The 22,943-nt window shown below is 45.5% G+C and overlaps 2 protein-coding genes across 5 annotated transcripts; one reads left to right on the top strand and one right to left on the bottom strand.

Annotated features, from left to right (window-relative positions):
- The first annotated feature begins 559 nt into the window (after positions 1–559).
- Positions 560–7,431, top strand: tmcc2 (transmembrane and coiled-coil domain family 2). Its single transcript, XM_042090539.1, has 6 exons — positions 560–698; positions 2,494–2,865; positions 3,441–3,849; positions 3,940–4,147; positions 5,179–5,314; positions 5,732–7,431. The coding sequence occupies exons 1-6, from the start codon at positions 696–698 to the stop codon at positions 6,029–6,031; spliced, it is 1,428 nt and encodes a 475-aa protein (XP_041946473.1). The 5' UTR covers positions 560–695; the 3' UTR covers positions 6,032–7,431.
- Positions 7,432–10,592: 3,161 nt separating this feature from the next.
- Positions 10,593–22,822, bottom strand: usp49 (ubiquitin specific peptidase 49). Of its 4 annotated transcripts, none has more exons than XM_042089663.1 (7): positions 22,362–22,822; positions 20,573–20,694; positions 18,542–20,053; positions 16,144–16,348; positions 15,605–15,713; positions 12,208–12,413; positions 10,593–11,810 (listed from the first exon to the last, which is right to left on the bottom strand). In XM_042089663.1, exons 3-7 carry the CDS (start codon positions 19,979–19,981, stop codon positions 11,707–11,709), a joined length of 2,064 nt encoding a protein of 687 aa, XP_041945597.1. In that variant the 5' UTR covers positions 19,982–20,053; positions 20,573–20,694; positions 22,362–22,822; the 3' UTR covers positions 10,593–11,706. The 4 variants fall into 4 exon arrangements, with proteins under 4 accessions (XP_041945597.1, XP_041945600.1, XP_041945598.1 ...); XM_042089666.1 differs by lacking the exon at positions 22,362–22,822 and adding an exon at positions 22,078–22,355; XM_042089664.1 differs by lacking the exon at positions 22,362–22,822 and adding an exon at positions 21,268–22,062.
- Between the last annotated feature and the right edge of the window lie 121 nt (positions 22,823–22,943).

Below are 22,943 nucleotides of genomic sequence, written 5' to 3'. Positions count from 1 at the left end.
AGGAATCTAGCGCGTTCTCTCGCACCACTGCCGCTCTGTGCATGCGACATCGGCAAAAAGAGGAGCCCTTCAGCCATCTCAAAAAGGGTTGTGAGGCGTGCGAACGAGGGGCCAGAGTTGTAGAGCGGACGAGTGAACCATAATGGCACTGACGCATGCCCTGCTGCCTTCCCTCTCTCTCGCTCCCTTCCCCCTCCCTCTGTTTATCCAGCTTGAGCTCAGAGGGGCACCTGCACGCGTGCGCTAAGCTCCCCCTCCCTCCATCTAACCCCCTCTCCCTGGCTCTCTCATGTGTGCCTCAGCAGCAGCTAGTCCTGTGACAGAGCAGGACCGCTAGCGTAGTGCTCTCTCAGATAGGGTGGTCACAGAGCTGAGGACACAAGGATAGACAAATAACGTACAGTAAAATACATAGGAAGAAGGAGAGAGGGAGGCTGAAATTTACTGTGAGATGGGTGGCTGTGGAAGAGAGCACAGTCGCTTGAGCGCTAAACAATGGCACACGAGGCACGGATAGAGCTGTAGTCAGACAGCGGGGAGACAGAGAGAGCGTGAAGCAGAGAGGGGGTTTTGGGGAGGGGAGTGAGTCTGTTGTGACTGAGAGAGAGAGGGGGTGGGGTGTGGAAGGTAACAGAGAGAAGGATGGGCCTCCTATACAGAGCTGCAGTGGCACTGCCAGTCCTGGATTAAACAGTATGGTAATGTTCCCAAATTGATATTATAATCACCATGCTTTTTGGTTGATATGTATGCCTTCTTTTACGTCACTATTTTTGTTTGTTTTGTCATTTTGTAACCATCCATTGCTCCGTCATGCAACATCATCATCCAGTTTTCTGCCATGCTGCAGTGCATGTCTTCACATATGTTTAAGTCAGCGCCACATCTGTGTGCAGTCATCATCACAGGCATCTTACGTTTGGCCTCTAAGAGCTTGTCATTTGGTCATTTTCGCTCATCCCTGGGTTTAAAACAACCATGGTTGCCATGGTGTGTTTTGTGCATGTAGATGTATGTGTTGTGCAAGGCTGTGTTTACGCGGCGAAGCCAATGTGCAGTGTGCATTCCTTCTGCTCGAATAATCTCCGCATCTTAGCCCGGTCTCTGTGTAAAATCCTTATCTTAAGTGTTCGAGGGATATCGAATAGATGCAAGTACCCTGGCTGCTATACACGTTGACATGGATTTTATCCTCCCTGCTTTTTGCGGTTAAATCCACTCATTTGCCGTGTGGCTTTCTGGCGTAACCTACTTTCTAAAAATGTCATCCGGTGACCGGCTGTTGAGATCATTGCGGAGAGCACCCGTGAAGCTCGTGTATCTCTCGGATCGCAGGAAAATAAAAAATAAAACGCCATCAGAAGCACGCCGGCTTTATGCCAGTTGAAGTAGGGCAGCTGTGTGAACGTGTGAGATGGTGTCGTCCGATCCTAGCCCACAGAATGGCCTCAGTTACCCTACATTTCCTGCGGGCTTTTATATTCTTCCTTTCCTTTTCCCTTTTGTCTGGTGGCTTGCCATGGATGACGAGATAACGGGGTTGAGAGGTCAGTCACAGCAACAGGGCATAATGATTAACCCCGTGACGAGTCCCCCCTTCTTTTCTGTGGGGAGCAAATATTCAAACTCAAAACTGGCACAGCCTACCGCGTGCAGACTATTATTAACCTCGCTGAGCTCCAGTGTAATTTTCTCCTAGCTGATTCACAGTGGAAAGGCAGCTCAGACGCTGTCAAACTGACTGGGACTATGACTAGGAGGTTTTATGAACTCATGTCATGTTTACAATATCTTTTTGTCTGATGCACTCTCTTATTTAGCCTATTGTATCCTGTACATTAGACAAGGAATGGAGTATGCAAAATCTGCTTTTTCCTTGTCATCACCATTATTAGGCCAAAGCAATAATTTGATATAAAGGCATGCTACTGTTAAGTTGCTTTGATGCAAGCATGCCCTTGATTCATCAAGCTGCTACTGGGAGATTTGCCTGGACAGATGTTCCATATTTTGCTTACAGTGCAGTGGAATTATTTATTTATTTAGTTCATATTTGGTTATTTATTTATTTCCCTTATGAAACGCTGCAGCTTACAATGGCTAGTTTAGTCCTGCATTCACACACATACACGCAAATAGAATTTAAGGCCAATTCAAACAAATAAGTGCCCACAAAGAGCTGTGGGGCGACGGAGGGTGTGTTATAATGTGCACACAGTTGAATCTCCAAGTGCACTGGAAACACACTGAACTGTTCTCTCATCGTGATTTATAATCTGCAGTTCATCCTTTCTTTTTTCATTTAGTTTCAGTGTTCGATCAGGATCTTTTCTGGCTGAAAGCAAACATCCCTTTTGTTCTCTCCTCCCTGTTCTTCCTTTCCTTTCACATTGGCCACTTTCTTTTCCCTCCTCTGTTATTCATTATCTCTCTTCTCTCACACCTCTCTACCTTTCCACCTTTTCCTCTTTGCCCTTCTCCCTCCGTGCACAGCTGGATAAGAGTGAGGTGTCCACGCTGGGCCTGCCGCCCTCCACCAGCCACGGGGGTTCGGATGGCAACATCAGCGTGGACGCGGCGGCCGCGGTTGCGGGCTTGGAGGCCGCTGAGATGCAGCGGACGCGCGCCGCCCTGGAGCACCTGCAGCAGAAGATCCTCAAGATCACCGAGCAGATCCGGGTGGAGCAGGAGGCGCGCGACGAGAACGTGGCCGAGTACCTGAAGCTGGCGCACAACGCCGATAAGCAGCAAGGGGCACGCATCAAGCAGGTGTTTGAGAAGAAGAACCAGAAGTCGGCGCAGACCATTGCACACTTGCACAAGAAATTGGAGCACTACCACAAGAAACTTAAGGAGATTGAACAGGTGTGTGTGTGTGTGTTTGTGTGGTTAAAATGTAGAGAGACACATAAACACATTAGAGAGAGATGGGTAGAACGACAGAGGTGGTGAACCAGGTGGATATTGGATATTGCACAATTTACTGGATGTGGATGGTTGGCCTGTTGTAATTTGAAAGTGGCAGTCATTGTTCTATGGGGTAGATACACACCAAACAGACTGCCCAGGTGTTTATTGCACCATGGGCTGAATACACACCAAACAGACTGCCCAGGTGTTTATTGCACCATGGGCTGAATACACACCAAACAGACTGCCCAGGTGTAAACATAAACTGGATTGCTGCTGTTGGATGAGGTGGAACATCAGCACAGCACCTGATCTTTCAGTCACCCATACTATGTTTTAACTTGTCCCCAGCTCTCTGCTTTTCTGCTCTCCTCTTATTCCCCCCTTTTCTCTTATTTTCTTCTTTTTCCTGTTCTATGCCTCTGTTCTGTCCTCTTTCTTTCTCCTCCTTGTCTTCCTCTCTCTCTCTCTGTCTTTATTTTCTCTTCCCCACTTCCCTTTTACTCTCTCGCTCTCTCCGTCCTGTCTAGAACGGTCCAGGGCGTCAGCCCAAGGATGTCCTGCGGGATATGCAGCAGGGCCTGAAGGACGTGGGCGCCAACATGCGCGCGGGCATCAGCGGCTTCGGCGGCGGCATGGTGGAGGGTATGAAGGGCGGCGTGTCGGCGTTCACGCACACGGCCGTGGTCTCCAAGCCGCGCGAGTTCGCCAGCCTTATCCGCAACAAGTTCGGCAGCGCCGACAACATCGCCCAGCTCAAAGACCCGCTGGAAGATGGCCACGGGCAGGAGACGCCACGGGCGCTCAGTGGCAGCGCCACGCTCGTCTCCAGCCCCAAGTACGGCAGCGACGACGAGTGCTCCAGCGCCACCTCCGGCTCAGGTGCCGGCAGCAACTCTGGGGGGGGTGGAGGTGGGGGTTGTGGTGGTGGAGGTGGAGGTGGCGGTGGTGGTGGTGGTGGTGGTGGTGGTGGCGGCGGTGGTGGTGGCGGTGGGGGTGGTGGTGGTGGTGGTGGTGGTGGTGGTGGAGGTGGGGCGGCCATTTTGGGCAGCCCCCGTCTGGACGGACACCACCACCACCACCACCATGTGCACAGCTCGTGGGATGCCCTGCTGGAGGGGCTCCAGGAGATCAAGTCCAGCCAGGCCCACATGGAGGATGCCATAGAGGACATGAAGGGACAGCTGCAGAGCGACTACTCTTACATGACCCAGTGCCTGCAGGAGGAGAGATACAGGTACAGGCATACACATGGATGGATACACACCCACACACACACACACACACACACACAGACACACACACACCAACACAATCACACTGGTAGAAATAGACTAGCTACGAGAAATGTTAAAGCAGACAGACGAAAGGAAAAGAGACAGTCTGTCTGGTCTGGACACACAAAGAAAGAGAGGTAAAGTCAAAGGTAGGCAAACACAGTGGCAGAACCGACAGGGAGACAGACATAGAGTGAGTGAATGCAGTGAAGAGACTGGGAGACGTATTGAGAAGGACCCAGAGACACACATGGAAAGTTGAGAGGGAGATGTACAGGGGAGGTATGCAGTGATGCAAGTAGATAGTTACAACAAGGACAAACGGAGAGCTACAGGCCAGGACACAGGTTGACCTATAGTATATGTAACTGATAGAAACAGATCAACAGACATGTTGAAAGATGTTGAAAAAGAAATTAAAAAGATTTAATGACACAGTGAGGCAAACAGTGAAACGCAGACATACTGATGGAAAAATACAGGGACATAGAGCCACAGAAAACTGTGTAGCGTAACAGAGTGGCATACAGTATTTGTATAGTTAGACATGCACTGAAACAGACAGGAATACATCCAGATGGGACTTGGGTTGGTAATGAACAACAGCATGGCAGCTTAATGAATGTTTGTTCCAGCCATACCCTGAGCTAGATGATGTATTAGTTTGATTAGTATCATTTCATTTGACTACTCTAATTCATGAACCTTTGCTCAATGGCGAATCCTGGTGGTTGGCACTAAATACTGGAGAGGATTATTACTTTCCTCTTTTTTTCAATCTAAAATCATCCTTATCTTGGGCAGATGGCGTTTCATTCAGAGATGATAGATGGCCATGTTGGTTTTCTTATTGGATTTAGCATTAAGACAAATGGTACAGAAATAAATGAAATACACATGGAAGAAGCTGATACATATACCAAAGATGTTAGAACATGTTAAATGCTTCTACAGTTGGGGAGGGAGATTATTAATGGACGTGTGTTTATAGGTATGAGCGGCTCGAGGAGCAGCTGAACGATCTGACTGAACTCCATCAGAACGAAATGACCAACCTGAAACAAGAACTGGTCAGCATGGAGGAGAAGGTGGCCTACCAGTCCTACGAGAGAGCCAGAGACATCCAGGTCAGCAATATCTCCATAGTTTATGTGTGAGACACGCAAGGAATCTGTAGTGAGGTTTACAAGCAATGCTTGTGTTCCTGTGTTATAAAGACCTGTGTCTTTTTGAAGAGCTTGTAAACAGAGGAAAGTCTTCCAGTCATGGGGTTTTGTATTTCATGTACACATACAAGGGTAAAGTAAACATAATACATGTATGTATAACTGAATGTGTGTGCTTGTCCAACATCAAGTGTGCACAGGTTTGGGTACATTGTATTTGTCTTTGTATGTTTAGTGTCCACGTGCGCATGTTAATGAGTTGCACATGCATTTCTGTGTCCACGTGCACATGTTAATGTTCACATTGCGTGTGTGTGTGTGTGTGTGTGTGTGTGTGTGTGTGTGTGTGTGTGTGTGTGTGTATGTTGACCTGTACAGGAGGCTGTGGAGTCCTGTCTGACCCGCATCACCAAACTGGAGCTGCAGCAGCAGCAGCAGCAGGTGGTGCAGCTGGAGGGGGTGGAGAACGCCAATGCGCGCGCCCTCCTGGGCAAGCTTATCAACGTCATCCTGGCCCTGATGGCCGTGCTGCTGGTCTTCGTCTCCACCATGGCCAACTTCATCACGCCGCTCATGAAGACCCGCACCCGCGTCGCCTCCACTGTGTTCCTCGCCCTCTTCCTCTTCACCCTCTGGAAGCACTGGGACTTCCTCGAGCTCTGGTTGCTCCCCAGCTGAGCTTGCCCCCCCCTACACCCCTCTTCTTCCTCCTCTTTTTCTCCACCTCACCTCTTTATTTCACTCACTCCTTCCTTCCTTCCTTCCCTCTCTCTTTTTGGTCCTCTGATTCCATCACCCAGCACTCCCTCTCCTCCCCATTAACTGGCTCGGAGGGAGAAACGGATCTGATGATGAAGCACAGACCTACTTGAGACACGACTAAATCTGCTGCATGACTACCATCAGGAGATAGAAGTTGTGTGCTTTTTTTTCTAATGAACGATTTGCACTTTTCCCGGCACGAGGTCGCCGTTTTTATCGAGCGGCACGTCATCCTGTTCACAAAAAAAAAAAAGCTGTGACAATTGGGGGGATTTGATGCTGAAATCCACGAGCTTCGCGAGCTGGGTGGCTGTGAGCTCGCTGTGAACTGCCCGACTTGCATGCGAAGGCTGACTAATGAGAACTAATGGCCAACGATGACTGAGGCGTGACTGATAAGGCTGGAAGAAAGAATGGCAGCCCTTCTGAAGACATCTGAGAAAGACAAAGACAGAGGAGATGGGGGGTGATGGACACAGCTCTGGTTTGGTTATCCTACCGCCCCTTCCATCATCTTTGTATAGACTTTACGACTGGCAGTGATTGAACATCATGGGCCCCAATGTGAATTTTATAGCCTTTTAAATTAGATTTTTTTCTTTTCTTCATCCATTGTTGTGTGTCTTTAGTCTCTGCTCTAAACCAAGTGGGATTTATTTTTCTTTTCTTATTTTGTTTGAGGTAACCCTTACAGGGTGAAAGATAATCAGAAGATGCATTGAGGATGTGGCAATGGCCTTGTGTGATATTAAGCTATCAGCTTATGTGCTGAATATCTGAGAATGTGCTTATGCATGCCTGCACTCTGGCATTCATGTATTTTGCAAGGAGACATGACCATAGCTTGCTATGACAGGAGGGGTAAAAACATTCCAAAGTTGTCAGACATGCTTGGGGCTCATTGAAATTACATTTAGTTCTCCTGGTGAATTTATATGAATGAAATTCTATTGTCTTTGAATGTTTTCATATCATGCTTTTTGTGTCTTTTTGGCCTTTTAGCATATTGTTCAAGTATTTTGATTTCGCTTGAAAAGGATGAAAAAAGGGTGTGCTTTTTTTTATTTATGACATATGATGAAATATTGACAGACCTGAGAAAGAACAGCTGAGATTTATCTCTACAGCAATTAACCATAATTCCATAACGCAGCCAGACCATCAAACCGTCTTTATAACCACAGTGGTAGTGCATCATAGAATCTATATGATATCAGATTCACTGGCATGTTTCATCATTACTCCTTTCTATCCAGTTTGCTACCATAGATCCATCACAGCTCTCTTGGATTCTTAATAAAAGATTTGACATAGGACTGACATGCCTTTCTTTCACAACTGTGTGCTTTCGTCACTTGGCAAGTGCTGGATAGTTTGCCACACATGTGACTTAGTGACACCTGCTGGTCAGACCTGTGCCTTTGAATGTTATACACACTGCAAAATGACACCTAAATTTGACACAAAAACGTTTTAAGTGGATATCCTCATTGAAGTTCTCTGTTAGTCTAGGACTATGCTTAATAGTCAGGAATCTTTCCCTAGTGTGACCTAGAGTAAGAGTGCAGTTGAACATCTACATATCATTCTTTGTATATACACAGTGTGCCCCCCCCCCCCCCCCCCCACCCACTCCCCTCTAACACATACACACACACACACACACACACGTTCACACACTGTCACAACAAGAATAAAATTGACCTTAATTGTATGGTATTATTGTATGTTTCAGGAGGGGCCTGCTTGTGCTGTCTATAAAAAAACAACCTATTGCAATTGCAAGAGCCATGTCCTAATAGTTACTCCACAGCATTACAGAACAGTTACATAGTGCACAAAAAATATGGGCCTGTCTGAAACAGTGTAACTAGTTTCTGTTGTTGTTGTTTATACCAGTAATCTAGACTCCAGAGGTGTGTGTGTAGATAGGATTATGGCCGCTTTGACACCTTATAACGCTGAGAATTTTCTGCAGGCTCTAAAGGGCCTGTGAGATTCTGCTTCGGTTCCACTAGATGTTCCCTCCTTAATCGCCTGGATTAAACCATTGCTCACAGTTAACTGAACTCCTCTCACATCTTCCCTAATCCTCGTGTGTGACTGATGGGTGAAAGGCGTTTCTGCTCCAATGGGTTGAGATGGCGACGGAGCGAAACAAATGCGCCACAAAACTTCTGCCAGAAGTTGATCATTCCAAAGCATTAAAAGCCCTTTTTGCTGGACGGGAACAGATGAATTGTTCTGTGTGGGCCATGAAGTTTCAGCAAAGGGGAAAAAAGTGTTGATTTGTGTGGTGTGTTCGTTTTCCCTGATAGCATTTGGCAAGTGTCCTGAAACAGTTTTATCTTCTTTAAAAGGATAAACCAAACATTAAACCCAATGGAACTCTCATCCCTCTCTACAAATGTGCAAACATCCACTGAAAAGACCAGCCCTTTTTTTTAACACTATTTGAACTTTTTCCACAAAACGATGTTATGGCAGGGGTTCCCAAACTTTTCCACGACAAGGCCCCCAAAATACCACTAGGTTCTGGCCAAGGACCCCCTTAATGTGTTATTAAACCCATCGACAATACTACGGCAAATGTAAAAATACATTAAGCTAATCCTAATAATTATTTTAGCCACAAGCACTTCGCGATAGAGCATACAGTGTGTAAAAATTGTATTTGGGGCTTTCTGCTATATGAGAGCTATCACTCTACTATTATTCAGTCATTATAATGGAAAATATAATGTCCAGATATGCGACACAATATTATAATGACATTGTATAACAACCCTCATAGTAATAGGTATATTTTAAATTTTCAAGTGTATTTATTTGTTCCTTTTATTTTTCCTTCCAACTTGCTGAGGCCCCCCTGGCACCCCCTCGCGGCCCCCACTGTGTTATGGTACTACTGCACCATTCTACTACTACTGCACCATTCTACTACTACTGCACCATTCTACTACTACTGTGCTCTATTAGTATAAAGCAGGAGCTGTGTTAGTGTTTTCTCCTGAAACTACTAACTACCCAAATTTGTGGGTATAAATTGGGATGTAGGGCTCATTAAATGGTGCTGTTCTGTAACCTTCATCGTCCAGTCAAATCAAGGGTTCACAGCACCATACATAACGTTACAAATTACAAAAATGTATGGTGTCAAGATGGTGCCAAGGATTACCCCAAGTGCTGAGTGAAGTGAAGTCTGGTTGCATCTGTTGACCCCACAGCCAGACATGTACAGGCTGTCATACTGTACATACCCAGGTGTCTGCTCCCAAACACAACAGGAGCTAATTAGCCTGTAATAATATTGTAGAGGTCAGCTGTGACACCATACTTGACATGTATAGCAATGGCTGAGCCAAGCAGTGACATGACATGCTTTCAGATGTAACATGCTTTACAGGTCCTTCGTTGTTCAATTCCGTCAGTACATCTTATATGGTGTGCCTGATATTTTAAAGCACATATTTAGTCAAGTTTGTATTTTCCACACAACGCCTTTGCACTTCTCTGGCCGGTAGTACTCCTTAAATACACCGGAGGCCGCCCTTGTAACCACCTGTGACTACAAACACTACATTAAAATAAACATTAAAAAGAGAGGAGACTAAGGATGTCTCTCCAAATTAAGTGACTAAAGGCAGGAAAGACAAAAGATCTGTTTTCAAGTAAGGATAAAATACCAACCTGTGGGTTCCAGGCCTTTTGTGTTTTCTTTTCTGATCAGGTATTTATGGGTCTCTACAGGAGTGAAGGTCAGTTTGATCACCTCGTTCCATAAATATACCAAAATTCTGCATGACCCTTAGCATCACATACTATTTGTGCATATAAACTGTACACACAAATCTCTCATTGTGGCATTTCCTATTCACTGCAAAGGTCTACTGAGTAGAAAGCCACATTCATTTGCACTGAAATGAAAAAAGGGGCTTTCAACATATCGAAAAGAAAAAAATGCAGTACACTGGACAAAATGTAGGACACGGCTTGTCCAACATTTTGTGTAGACTATTCCTAATCCTAGCTATCTGATGGAGGCACTGACTCAAGGGCAATCCATTTGCATAGATTTGCCATGCGATGGATAAAGAGGGATAAGCCATTTGCTAAGGTGCAAATAGACCATTTACAAAATAGGACAGAAGCTCAAACAATCTTGCTTATTTAACAGTGGGTAATGATTTGCTAAGCTAGCTTTAAGTAAAGTTTTATCTGATACATATTTACAAATGAAAAGAAACAAAAACAAGTATATCTTTAAAGATTAACCAAAGATTAACAACTTGCAATCATATAATGTGACCTCTGGCATATTTCCAAGCCAGTAAAACAGCGTTCTTGTATGTACAGAAACACAAGTAAGATATTGTATTACACTCAATAGAAGATGTTGAACTCATTTAAACCAGGAAGCGCGCATTTGAACCACGAAGTGCTCACAAATAAAGTAAAACCCTCCGACTAACAGCTGTGTATTTTAGGCTTTTAATCTTCATCATCATCATCATCATCATCTGGCATCTGTTGTTTGATCAGTACAGTAATCACAGGTGCTTTCACAACACAGGACTAAAGGGCCAGAGCTGCTGACCACAGCTCTAGCTGACCACTGGTCTACTTCTCCACCCTCACGATGGAGTCAAAAAACTACAACCCACAACCCAACCCCATACAAAAAGAAAACAAAAACAAAAAAATAAACAAAAGAACAAGACATTCATTGTCATTAGATTGTTTCATTACTAGTTCATCACAACCCATTGTTTTCTTTCTTTCTTCTTAAAAATGTACTCCTTCCATTCATGATTGATAGGACAGCAGTGATATTTCCTGATTACCTGGCGACAGAGGTTTAATAACAACAGCCACAACCCAAATAGAAACAGCAGAGTAGTAAAAAAAACAAACTTGTATTACAAAGTCAAAGATTTTTCCTGATTTTTGCTTGTTGATTTCCTGTCGTGACGTCGATTTTATATTGCTCTGCTCTCGTTCTGGAAGGAGACAAGCCACTCCTCTCCATAACTTTCCCCTCAAATCTGAACAATCATTCAATCAATAATTCAATCGATCGGTCAATCGAACGATCAATCAATCAATCAAGTCGGTCAATGCCCTCTCTTTTTTTCTGACAACGTGAAGAGATGCGATCTGAGAGCCTAACAGAGGCTCACCAACAACCTCACGTCTTGTGCAACGTCTCCGTGAACATCAGCTTCTCACTCTGCTCTGCAGCAGCTGCTGCAGCGGCAACGTCCATCTGGGGGGAGGGGGTGTGGGCAAGAGGGGAGGGGGCAAGGCTCTGAATGGGAGGGGCCAGACCCTGCACGCCCCACGCTCAACCCTGCTCAGAACGCAGAGCTTGGTCCTAAGTTTAAAATGCCCTGGTTAAGAATGGTTCTCTGAATGTGTGTGTGTGAGGTGTGTGGTGTGTGTGTGTGTGTGTGTCTTGGTGTGTGTCTGTACATATGCAGGCAGCAGGTCCCCATCCGTCTCTGGCTGGCTGTCTCTCTGCTCTGGCAGGGGCAGGATTGGCTGGTGGTGGTTAAAAGAGGCAGGCGGTGCGGCTGACGGAGCCCCGGCCCTCACGCTGAGCGCTGGGTATAGAACAGGATGTAGGCCTGAGTGTTGCACACCTCCTCCACAGAGCACACGTTCATCACCGAGTCGTTACAGTGAACCCAGAAACCTGCCCAAATGCAAACACACAGCAGAGCATGCCTTAAGAGAGGGCTTTCACAGTTGACAACACTTAAGCTCTATGCAAGCATCCATTTCAGAACAGTATTCTCTTCATGAATTTCTTTATGGGACAACACTTTGTAAGTTATTATTATTATTATTATTATTATTATTATTATTATTATTAGTCAGTAGTAGTTTGGATTTTTCCTTCTGACCATAATTATGTGTCTGAAAATGGCCTCATGAAAAATGATAGATAGATAGATAGATAGATACTTTATTGATCCCCAGGGGAAATTCAAGAATGTAGAGCTATAGGTATTTTGAGGTGAAATCCATTCTGACTTCCCCAGCAAAGCAAATGTAATAGCTCTTTCCGGTCTGAGATTGCCTGTACTCACCGCCCTCAGTGTTGTAGCAATATGCTGTATAGTGTCCTGAGCCAAAGCCCTTCCCATGATGCATCACTACAGCAGAGAGGTCATAGGTGAAGCCCTCTCGGTGGAGGCCAGAGGCGGAGTCTCTGCAGCAGTAGGGCTTGATGTTCAGGACCTGATCAAACGCCACGTGCACACCGATTTTCTCCCGGTGGTTTCTTCCAGACCACCTATGATGCCGAAGGCACAGGAAAAGGTAAGGCAGTTTAGCTTTGGCTGTGCAAAGAACACAATTCAATATCTAGGGTTCAAATGAATTCTGGGGGTACGCAGATGGGTATTTAACCACATAGGATTGTCGAGTTATCTGGAGAGCGGCTCAGTTAAGTTAAATTGGCACATTGTGCTATTGTGGTGACGGAGAAATTTTACTCTGTGAATTTACCTGTATTAAAAATGCTATTTTCTCCACCCTGCTTTGCTCTACTCCACTACGTTCTTGCCTCTGCCTCGTCCATTAAGTCCAAACGTCAAGACGCTGTTATACCGTATATACACACAGCCCTTATATATCAGCTATATACACACACAAACACCTATATATGGGCTAACCAGGGCAGCCGTGGCCTACTGGTTAGCACTTCGGACCTGTAACTGGAGGGTTGTCGGTTCGAACCCCGACTAGTAGGCACGGCTGAAGTGCCCTTGAGCAAGGTACCTAACCCCTCACTGCTCCCCGAGTGCCGCTGTTGATGCAGGCAGCTCACTGCGCCGGGATTAGTGTGTGCTTCACCTCACTGTGTGTTCACTGTGTGCTGTGTGTGTTTTACTAATTCACGGATTGGGATAAATGCAGAGACCAAATTTCCCCTCACGGGATCAAAAGAGTATATATACTTATACTTGTGGACCCTTAGGTGATTCAGGGGATAGTTTTAGCTTTATTGTTTCCAATGCAATATGTACGGCTAAGAGAACCACAATACACAGTGTTCCAAATGATTATGCAAATTAGATTTAAGGGTCATAAACATTTTTTTTTTTTCCTAATTAAACTCATGGATAGTATTGTGTCTCAGGCACCTGTGATAATTAGTTTGCCAGGTGAGCCAAATCAAAGGAAAACTACTTAAGAAGGATGTTCCACATTATTAAGCATGCCAGAGGTTTCAAGCAATATGGGAAATAAAAAGGATCTCCCCGCTGCTGAAAAGCGTGAAATTGTGCACTACCTTGCACAAGGTATGAAAACATTGGATATATCCCGAAAACGTATGCGTGATCATCGTACTGTGAAGAAATGTGTTGCTGATTCAGAACACAGGCGGGTTCGTGCAGACAAATGCATAATAAGGAAGGTTTCTGCCAAAAAAAAATCTGAAATGCCATTGCAAAGCAGCTAACAGGTATTTGAAGCTGCTGGTGCCTCTGGAGTCCCGCGAACCTCAAGGTGTTGGATCCTCAAGAAGTTTGCAAGTGTGCATAAACCTACTATTCGGTCACCCCTAAAAAAATAATTTTCAAACAGTTTTGTTTACTGATGAGTGCCGTGCAACCCTAGATGGTCCAGATGGATGGAGTAATGGATGATGAATGGCCACCATGTCCCAACAAGGCTGAGACGTCAGCAAGGAGGTGGCAGAGACATGTTTTAGTCAACGTATGGGAAACACTGATCTCCTGCTGCATAGAATACCTCTGGGTCATTGGCTGCTATGGGCATAAAAGGAGAGAAACTCATGGTGTGGCTCCCCATCTTCCCCTGACCTCAACCCTATTGAGAACCTTTGGAGCATAATCAAGCAAAATATCTGAGGGTGGGAGGCAGTTCATATCCAAGTAGCAGCTCTGGGAGGCTATTTAGACATCCTGCAAAGACATTAAAGCAGAAACTCTCCAAGAACTTACAAGTTCAATGGATGCATGTATGTTAACATGTAACTTGGCCTGTTAAGATGTTTTTGATTGAAATAGCTTTTGATTTAAAATACCTCCTAATGCTGCAAATTCAACAAATTACCATTTTTAGTTCTTTACAACCTATAAAATGTCTTGAAACTCTGTTGTGCATAATTTGGAACAGTGATTTTGAGTTTTTTATTTTTCAAATAATAAAAAAATTATTGTTCAATAAAATTCAAATTATACTCTTGATGGTTGTTTGACTTGAAAATTATGCTGACTGTCATTTGCATCAACTACTGTATTTAGGAAAATCTGAGAAAAATGTAATTTGCACAATTTGGAATGCAGTGTAAAACTCAACTTTAAATACTCATTGTGTATTGGGAGACTTTGAGGACTGTGGACATTTGTTGGCCAATAGGGTAAATATAAAAATATTTTGGATTAAAGGTTAAATTTACTTCCACAATTCCACATAGTAACACAGTATGTAATGTGAACCAACAAGAGGTCACTGTAGCAAAATCCTTCATTGCTAAACTTGTGTAACCTAAAGTTCCTTACAATGAAGTGGTAGCCACTACAGAACTGTGAGGAAATCCATCTCAGCTGATTAATCCTGAAAAGGACATCTGTGACAAAAACTGCACACGTGCCTTCACTGGCATGCAAAGCTTCCACACTGTGCAGTGATTCGGTACATTTCCTTCTGTTGTAAAAATATATCTGTGTGCTACCACATTGGATAGTTACAACAGCATTTTTGCACTTGTTGGCATCCATTGCAACATCAATGTGGTGGGAACTAGAGCTAAGGTTTGGTTTCTAAAACCAAAGAAGACTTGTCATCTTTCATTCTGGTGTTTGTGCGGATGTGTGGGGGCGGCTGCATTTCTACAAAAAAGGTGTTTTTTTATGTTGTGAAAAAGTTTCAGACAACATTTCCAACACGTTTTTAACCTAGCTAGATCATTCTTGGTTTTAAACTGTTGTCTTGTGAAGTGTTTCTTTGTAAAAGTGTTTTGTAAGTTGTGTGTTAAAAAAAAAAAAAAATGCTTGTAACACATTTCTTAATGAAAAGCTATAAAGAGCTATGGCCTCTTTAACAGCAATGCTCTTGTGTGATTTGCCCATTAAAATCTTCAGCAACAAGACTGCAGGTTACAATAATATCCTGATCTCTATCTTGCCTTTAGAATCTGTTTGGACGCTGACAACAGAGGTTTCATTTTTCCTCTAAGAAATTCAAGCCTTGATAAGTTCAACAATTATTAAAAGCTCTCTCAATGTGTCATTTTGCATTAAGCAATTTGAAAAACAAGTTTCACCATAATCTATCAATTAGTTACTTAGTTCTAAGTGAAGTGGTTGCTCAAACTGCTTTGTAACCATTTTATAAAAAGTACTTTACTGAGGAATCCAAATATTCAGTCCTGGGAACTGGTGTAAGAAAAGAAAAACAAAAAAGGTTTTGATGGGTGATGAAGGCTGACAAGTGGACGAGGACAGAACCTACCGGAAGCGTTTGAGGTGTAACCGTAGCACCTGAGGCAGGCGGTAGATCAAAAGCTGCTTGCAGGCCTCTGTGAGAATCAGTGGCTTGTGAGACGTCTTTCGTCTCTTCTCTGTCACACAAAGAAAACACCAAATCTCATTTTCCTCATACCTAACATACAAGCATTCCAAATTCGTAACAGTCCAAACAGACTGTCACAATAACAATAAGCACAAATGATCGAGCTGTGTCTATGCTTGCAAAACCCCAATTATCTACCACTTTGTGTTCACAGTGTATTGAAGAACACGACACAATGTGACAGTCAAACGTGACGGTGGAATTCTTTTAATCACTTTACTACACACACTACAGGCGACGCGATCACTCATCGTCCCAGACAGCTGTGTTCTATTATGACGTTTCAAAATCGCCCTGAAAAATAAAAAGGGGCCGATTAGAGCGATGTGACGGCGACAGTTGCCGGGTGCCTGCCATAAATCGCCGGCCCAGTGTGCAGGCCTTTAGTTGAAACAAATGTGTGCACTGAGGGTACTGACTGTTGCAGTGGTTGCAGGCGTAGATACGTCCCTCCAGCGCCTCGGTTTCGGTGAACTTCGCCAGCATCTCCGTGAGGGAGCAGCTCTTCAGTCCCAGCGAGCCGGAGGCTTTCTGCCCGCTGTGGTACCGCTCTGGGAACTCCAAGGACAGGTCCCAGAAAGGCTCCACCGTGTTGGACTTGTGCTTGCAAGAAAGACACGTTACCTAGAGGCCAAGGGAGAGAGGGAGAGAGAGAGAGGGAGGGAGAGGGAGAGGGAGAGGGAGAGAGAGAGAGAGAGAGAGAGAGAGAGAGAAATTAAGAGCAAATTGTGGACACAGAAATAAGAAAAAGATGAGAGAAAGATAGACAAGAAAGAAAGGCAAAAAAGAAGGAAAAGGGAAAGAAAGAAAGAAAGAAAGAAAGTACATGTGAAAAGGTACCTGACAGAGAAGGTACAAGGTGGAAGAAAGGATGAGGGAGGAGAGCTAATGTAGGAGCGGCTGCATACATTTATAAATAATATTCAGAGAGGTACATTAATATTCCCCACCAAGCAGCAGCATACGAACAGAAACAAAGAGATGATAAGTGGCTCTCCCAAAAGCACTACGCCGCAAGTCACAAGTGCTGTGATGAAGCTGAATGATCTGCATTTAAGATGGGCTTATCAACTGAACAGAATAAGCTTACGGCTTCACATTTTTTCCTGTAATTGTATAGCCAGCTGCCGAGAGCACCAAGAAGCCTTCCACTCAGAGCCCAGAGACGCTGGGTTGAACTGGGAATCCCTTGATTACAAGTTACCAACCCAATGATGTGGAACTACAGCAATCCAGAAAAAAAAGGGTGGGGTTGTCCCTCCTCCACTTTCTCTCCATGCTCTCTAATATTTAATGATACGTATAGCCTTAGCAGTAGTCAAGGCCAGGGCACCTACTCACAAACAAAGAGAGCAGAGAATAGAAGGCTAGGCAAGTCTGAACCCAGCTTGCCGAAAGCAGGCAGTGCCACTGCCACGGATTATCCTTCCCTCTCACCGTAGATACGTCCGTTAGGAGTTTCTCAAGGTCGACCACTGGAGAGTTGCTAAGGGTGATTAATTGATTTGTTATAAAAGGCAAGATTCTGAGTCACAGGCAATGGAGTCCAATTACTTCATTATTAGATTGCTGTCATGTCAGTGATGACGGATGAGTCTGCGGCTGCCCGCGCATCGATTAAGCCTGTATGACGAACAACATGTTCTGGATACAGAACCACAACATCCTACATTTATACAAAGCCAAGAGACAAAGTTTTATCAGTTACCTCGAATACACTCAAAAATGTTTAACTAGCAGCATATGAAAAAACAGTGTGCCAACAAACAATGGCGCTACATCTAGTCACTAAGCAGCGTCACCAGTACTGCCATGGTGATGCTATGGAAAACAGCTTTGCAGGAGTGTCTCCATCCCTACAGTACTGGGTCGCCAAGTAAATCTGAATTGAATTAGAACTTCATCACCATTGTAATGCAACACAAACAACAATAACCAGACCATAAGCCACAATAAGTACTTAAAACAGCCCAAATAATAAAGATTTATTTACAGTATGTGGCGCAGTACTTTATTGTCCTTCAATTTACTTCAGAAGTCAGACTTTTAAAAGCAGCAGTATTTAAAGCTTGAGGGTAACAGACAGCTGAATGTATCCAGTCAGAACACACACACACACACACACACACACACACACACACACACACCACGCGCAGAGGGGAACCTTTAGGATCCACAGGTCCCTGTGGTTTAGCAAAGAGTAGCAGATGCTTTCAAGCTCCCAAAAACACAGATTCAGCAGTTATTAAACACGCCTCCAACATTAATAGGCAGGATAATCTCACTGGATCATCAGCAAGAATCAGTTCTCCCTTTTCTATTCGCCAATTTAATCCCCTGATTGCTTGTGAGCATATATCTCTGTTTGTTTGGCCCTAAATGTGTATGCTTATTACCACTGCACATATGTTAAAAAAACCTTTGGGCTTTGGACCTCTTCCCGTAAGAGAGGAATCTTGATGCATTAGCCCGATGACTCCAGACTAACGGACTTAATGAGTTCTACAGCCATCAGAGCATTCGAATCAGCAAGGATTACATCAGCACCTATAATAACCTATACCGGATTACCTTAAAAGATGTGCAAAGAAAATACCTTACTTGTACAGTAATTACTCCCAAAGAAAGAAACCTTACCATATTTGATTATAATTAATATCAAACTTACATAGTTTTGAGCAATCAAAAACTTGGAGAAGTAGAACATACAGCTCGTAATGTGTCAGCAGTACCCAAAGCAGAACTCGGTGCACTGTGGAAGACTACATGAAGGATAGCAGAGACAGGTAAGAGAGATGCGGAGGAAGGTGAGCTCACCTGGCTGAGTAGCTGGCCATGGAAGATGGTGTTGAGCACCTTGAGCACCTGCTTGGAGAGCTTGCGCTGGGTGATGGGCATGAGGATGCGGCGCTTGCTGCCGTTGGACTCCAGCTCCTGTTGCACCTTGTCCAGCAGCTCGCAGAGGAACTCCTGCGCGTCTTGCTGGTCGTAGCCGCGGAACGCCGGGATCAGGTTCCACACCGAGTGCAGCATGGCGAAGGGCGACACCAGTGACCAGCGGCCCGACCACATGACCCTGAAGAGCGTGTGCAGTTCGTGGCACAGCGACATGCGCTGGCGCGAGGACGAGCGGGACTCCTTGTTGCTGCCCGCAGCCGGACCCCTGGCCTCGCCCTGCACCGCTCCAGTCCCACCTCCTGCTGCTCCTGCTCCTCCTCCATCGATGGCTCCCCCTCCTCCTCCTCCGCCACTCCCCACCACAACGCCCTTGACACCCTGCGAGGTCTTGGTTTTGGCCAGCAGCTCCTCGGTCTCGCACAGGTCCAGCGTCAGGAAACACTCGCGGAACTTCTGCAGGTGGCTCAGCACCTGCAGGATGGAGTTCATGTAGCAAGTGTTGCCCAGGTTACGCAGCCCAGTGACGCCTGGCGCCAGCCTCCGGCGCCGCGGGGTCAAGGAGGCGTGGTACCGCCGCGGCTTGGGCGACTGGGCATTGGCGTTCCGGACCGACAGCGCCGAGGGTCTCCGCACGGCAGCCGACGGGGTTGGCGGCGACGAGACCTGCGGCAGGCGCTCGGGCGGGTCCCGGAACTTGAAGGGCACGAGTGTGAGCGTGGGCCGCGGTGCCTGCGTGAGCAAGCGCGCGCTCTTCCTGGGCGGCCCGCCGCCGCTGCCACCGCCACCGCCGCCGCCGGCCAGCTCTCCCAGGAGCCTCCTCTTGACTTCGCGGCGCTCCTGCCTCTCCTGCTCCAGCTTGCGGCAGCGCTTGCGCTCCTCGTCCTGCCGCCGGCGCCGCCACTGCTGCAGCATGCGGCCCAGCAGCGCCTTCCGCCGGTGCCACAGCGCCACCTGGGAGGGCGGCCGCAGCATCCCCTCCGCCTCCATCCACGCGCCCCCCTCGCCACCGCCTGCCGCCGCCGAGGAGCGCAGCGAGCGCCTGTTGGGGCTGCGGATGGTGGACAGCGCGCCGCGCAACAGCTTCAGGTCGCCCTCGGCGTTGTCGTTGAGCACGTAGTCGCCGCAGGCGAAGCAGAAGACGTCCAGCTCACGGACCTCCATGGCCAGTGGGTGCCGCGAGGCCTGGAAGTGGGCGAGCGCATGGTCGTGCAGGTCGCGCCCGCAGGCCACGTGCGCGCACTTGAGGCACGCCCACACCGACTCGCCGGTGCCACAGTCCGTGCAGAGCCATTTCTGCGGGTTCAGCGTCGAGTGGTCCTGTCCCAAGCGCAGGCGGCCCACATGCTTGCAGCGGTCCATCGCAACCGCTGAAACAGCATGTGCTCACGCAGTCAGGGATACGTTGGCCGCCGCGTCCACAGAGAACACATTCTGGGGATAAGGAAGACACAGGTGCTTAGAGAACTCCAACTTCAAATCGTGTACAAAGTCTTTCCACTCTTATAAGACTTAACAAAAACTTTATAAAACTAGCAAGAACAAACAAACTAAACAAATGTGCATCAATGGATGAAAGAACAACACACACACACACACACACACACACACACACTCACAAAGACATGAATAGTAATACAATCAGATAATTCATCAGATACGAAAATTAAGCGGACTTTCCCATCATGGCGCTATAAATGATTGAGACTGAAACACAGAGGCCAAGCTCCTAGTGTGCTTGCTACCGGAGTGAATGGGCTCCCGTGGCTCTGTTGGGTCCTTTGTGCAGTACACTGCACCCCCCCCCCCCACCCCCTGCTGTGTCTACTCAGGCACACAGAGGGGGTGTCCTGCTGCTGTTCAGTGTTTCGATGATCCTTAAGTTTCTAAATGTGTCTTGTTGCAAAGGAGTTTTTAAGTTCATATAATTAAACCACATTTTGGAGTACTTACAGTGACGAGCCTGCAGTTAGTCCTCTGGTGATGGTAAAAGCACAGTCACCATTAGAATCAGAGAGAACTTTTACTGCGGCCTTCAGACAACCAACTTCAAACCACAGGCGCACATCGGAACACTGTAAAAGAATTTCCAATGTAAGTGGAAAACCTAGATGGGAATGATTTCGAGGGATGGAACTGCGTAGCAGATCTTACAATACACAGGCCTAGGACATACATGAAGGTGCAACACTCATTTGCGTTTATTTATAGGCACCTTGTTATAAATACCAAATCGATTAAATGGAGACCAAAAATGTCCCCAAATACTTCTGTACATGTCAATACAGAACGAGGCTAGCAAATAGTTAATCTTAGGGATTTCACTATTGTGGTTGTTGCATCCAATAGGTATCAAGACATCCACAATTAGCTACCAAGTTCGGCTACGCCTGTGTGTTAAAGGGGTAAATATTTGGTTTGTCACCATTGTTCAGACATGGTCCGATACAAAGCAACGTTAGGCAATGCATCTCCTATACAACAGACAGCTTGCAAACGTTATATTTACACACTCACGGCTGTCAAATACTAACGATCTACGTTAATGCGAACATGGTAACGTTAACGTTATCTGTATACCGATCAACATTTTCTACAGCACAAGTCAGACTTATTATTTGCCGTTATATTTTAAGCAAATATTTTACCTGTTAGTCAAGTTGTAAACAGACCTGTAACGTCGGAAACGAACTGCTGGTCTCTGCCGAAGCGATCATTAAAGACAACCAGCTTGATATTTTAAGCAAGAAGTAATGTTATAAAGTTCAGCAGCCAGCTACCTACGTTCACGAGGTTGGGGAAAGGCTTCTGGTATTGTTCGGTCGCATGCTAGCCAGCTAGCCGTCTCAAAAAATAGCTCAGGTTTAGTGATGTTGGGACACCGTTTCAAACGGTGGTTATAAAATGTAGCTAAATGGTCTTTACATCCATGATGTTTAACAGGCTAATTGTAGAGCATCTTAATCATTGCATCGTCTATATGCTAACCAGAATGTCATGAAACAAACGTATCAGAATAGAAAAACATAATACTTCAGGTGTGTGTATCCTAACATTATCAAAACTAAGTTAGCCCATCACCCTATAGACTCTCAGCTAGCTAGCTAGCAAAGCAAGCGACTTGTAGCTATCACACACCAGCAAGGTTAGTTGGCTTGCTAGATGGCTAGCCTACGCTTACTGGCAATGCGCTGAATGCTAGCCCAAACTACGTGGCTTTGACAAGCCTACTTCGCTCTCACCAGATTTTCCATGACGCTATTTGGTTAGCCGTATCTTTTATTTCTCGACTGCTTATTAATGTTTTAACATGGAATACATTATTGTCCGTCATCTCAACCATTGCACCAGTTTGCCAGTCTTTTCCAAAAAATTAGACAATGCAGACAATCAATAGCTAACGGTATACTAGCTAGCTGGTTTTAGCAGGCAAGCTATACTGGTGTAGCACTACTTACCAGAACAAAGACCACTGCTAGACCCTCTCTTTAGCGAAATCCCTCTCAACAACTTCTGGGTGGTATTGACAACAACGCATAGCCCAATCCCCTACTTGTGATTTCGCAGATGATTCAAAGTCAGAATAAGATTTTTAAATCAACTTTTGTGTTAATATTTTAACAAAACACCGAGGTCAACCAAGCAAGATTAAAGTCATTTTCTGTGCAAAACACTGACAAACAAAAGCTCTCAACTTTTAATCATAATATAAAAGATCACAACTACTATATGAGACACTCACCTGATTTCTTTCTGTTCTTTCTCTTACAGTGGTGTTAGTGTCCTACGATAAAGGTTTTCATGGTTTTATTTTGTATACGGCTTTTATTTACCGCCATCATCTGCACGCGCGAGCTGTCACAGATCTCGAGTCAACCAAACTATTTTACTTTAGCGTTCCCTCGCTCTGATTGGACAGAAAGTGATCAATCTTCCGCCAACCAATTACTCCCATTGCTGCATGACTCCGACCTTTGCCGGTCAGATTGTAAAAGGGCCCCGAATGTCTTCGGACTGCGGTTCGCTGACCAATTTCACAGACCCATCTGCACTTTGCAAAATTATCAACAAAGATACGTAGTAATAATAATAATCAAACATATCGGATCCGACAATAGATCTTTCGCCCAGTAACGTGCATGCTTAGTCATAATCCTCTCAAAATGCCCTGCTCCTCCAAACCACAAGCAACGTAGAAATGGTGTTGAAAATAAAATTAAAGTAGAAGAGAGACGCCCACATAGCCTACCTATACAAATGTATGCAGCGACCTAAAACGGTATCAACTTACATCACTTGTTGATGGAATTATAATTCTCGTTCA

The sequence above is a fragment of the Alosa sapidissima genome, chromosome 4 (assembly GCF_018492685.1).
Source record: "Alosa sapidissima isolate fAloSap1 chromosome 4, fAloSap1.pri, whole genome shotgun sequence".
In the NCBI taxonomy this organism is placed as follows: domain Eukaryota; kingdom Metazoa; phylum Chordata; class Actinopteri; order Clupeiformes; family Clupeidae; genus Alosa; species Alosa sapidissima.
The sequence above is the reverse complement of the archived record's forward strand: the minus strand, read 5'-3'. Positions and strand labels throughout refer to the sequence as shown.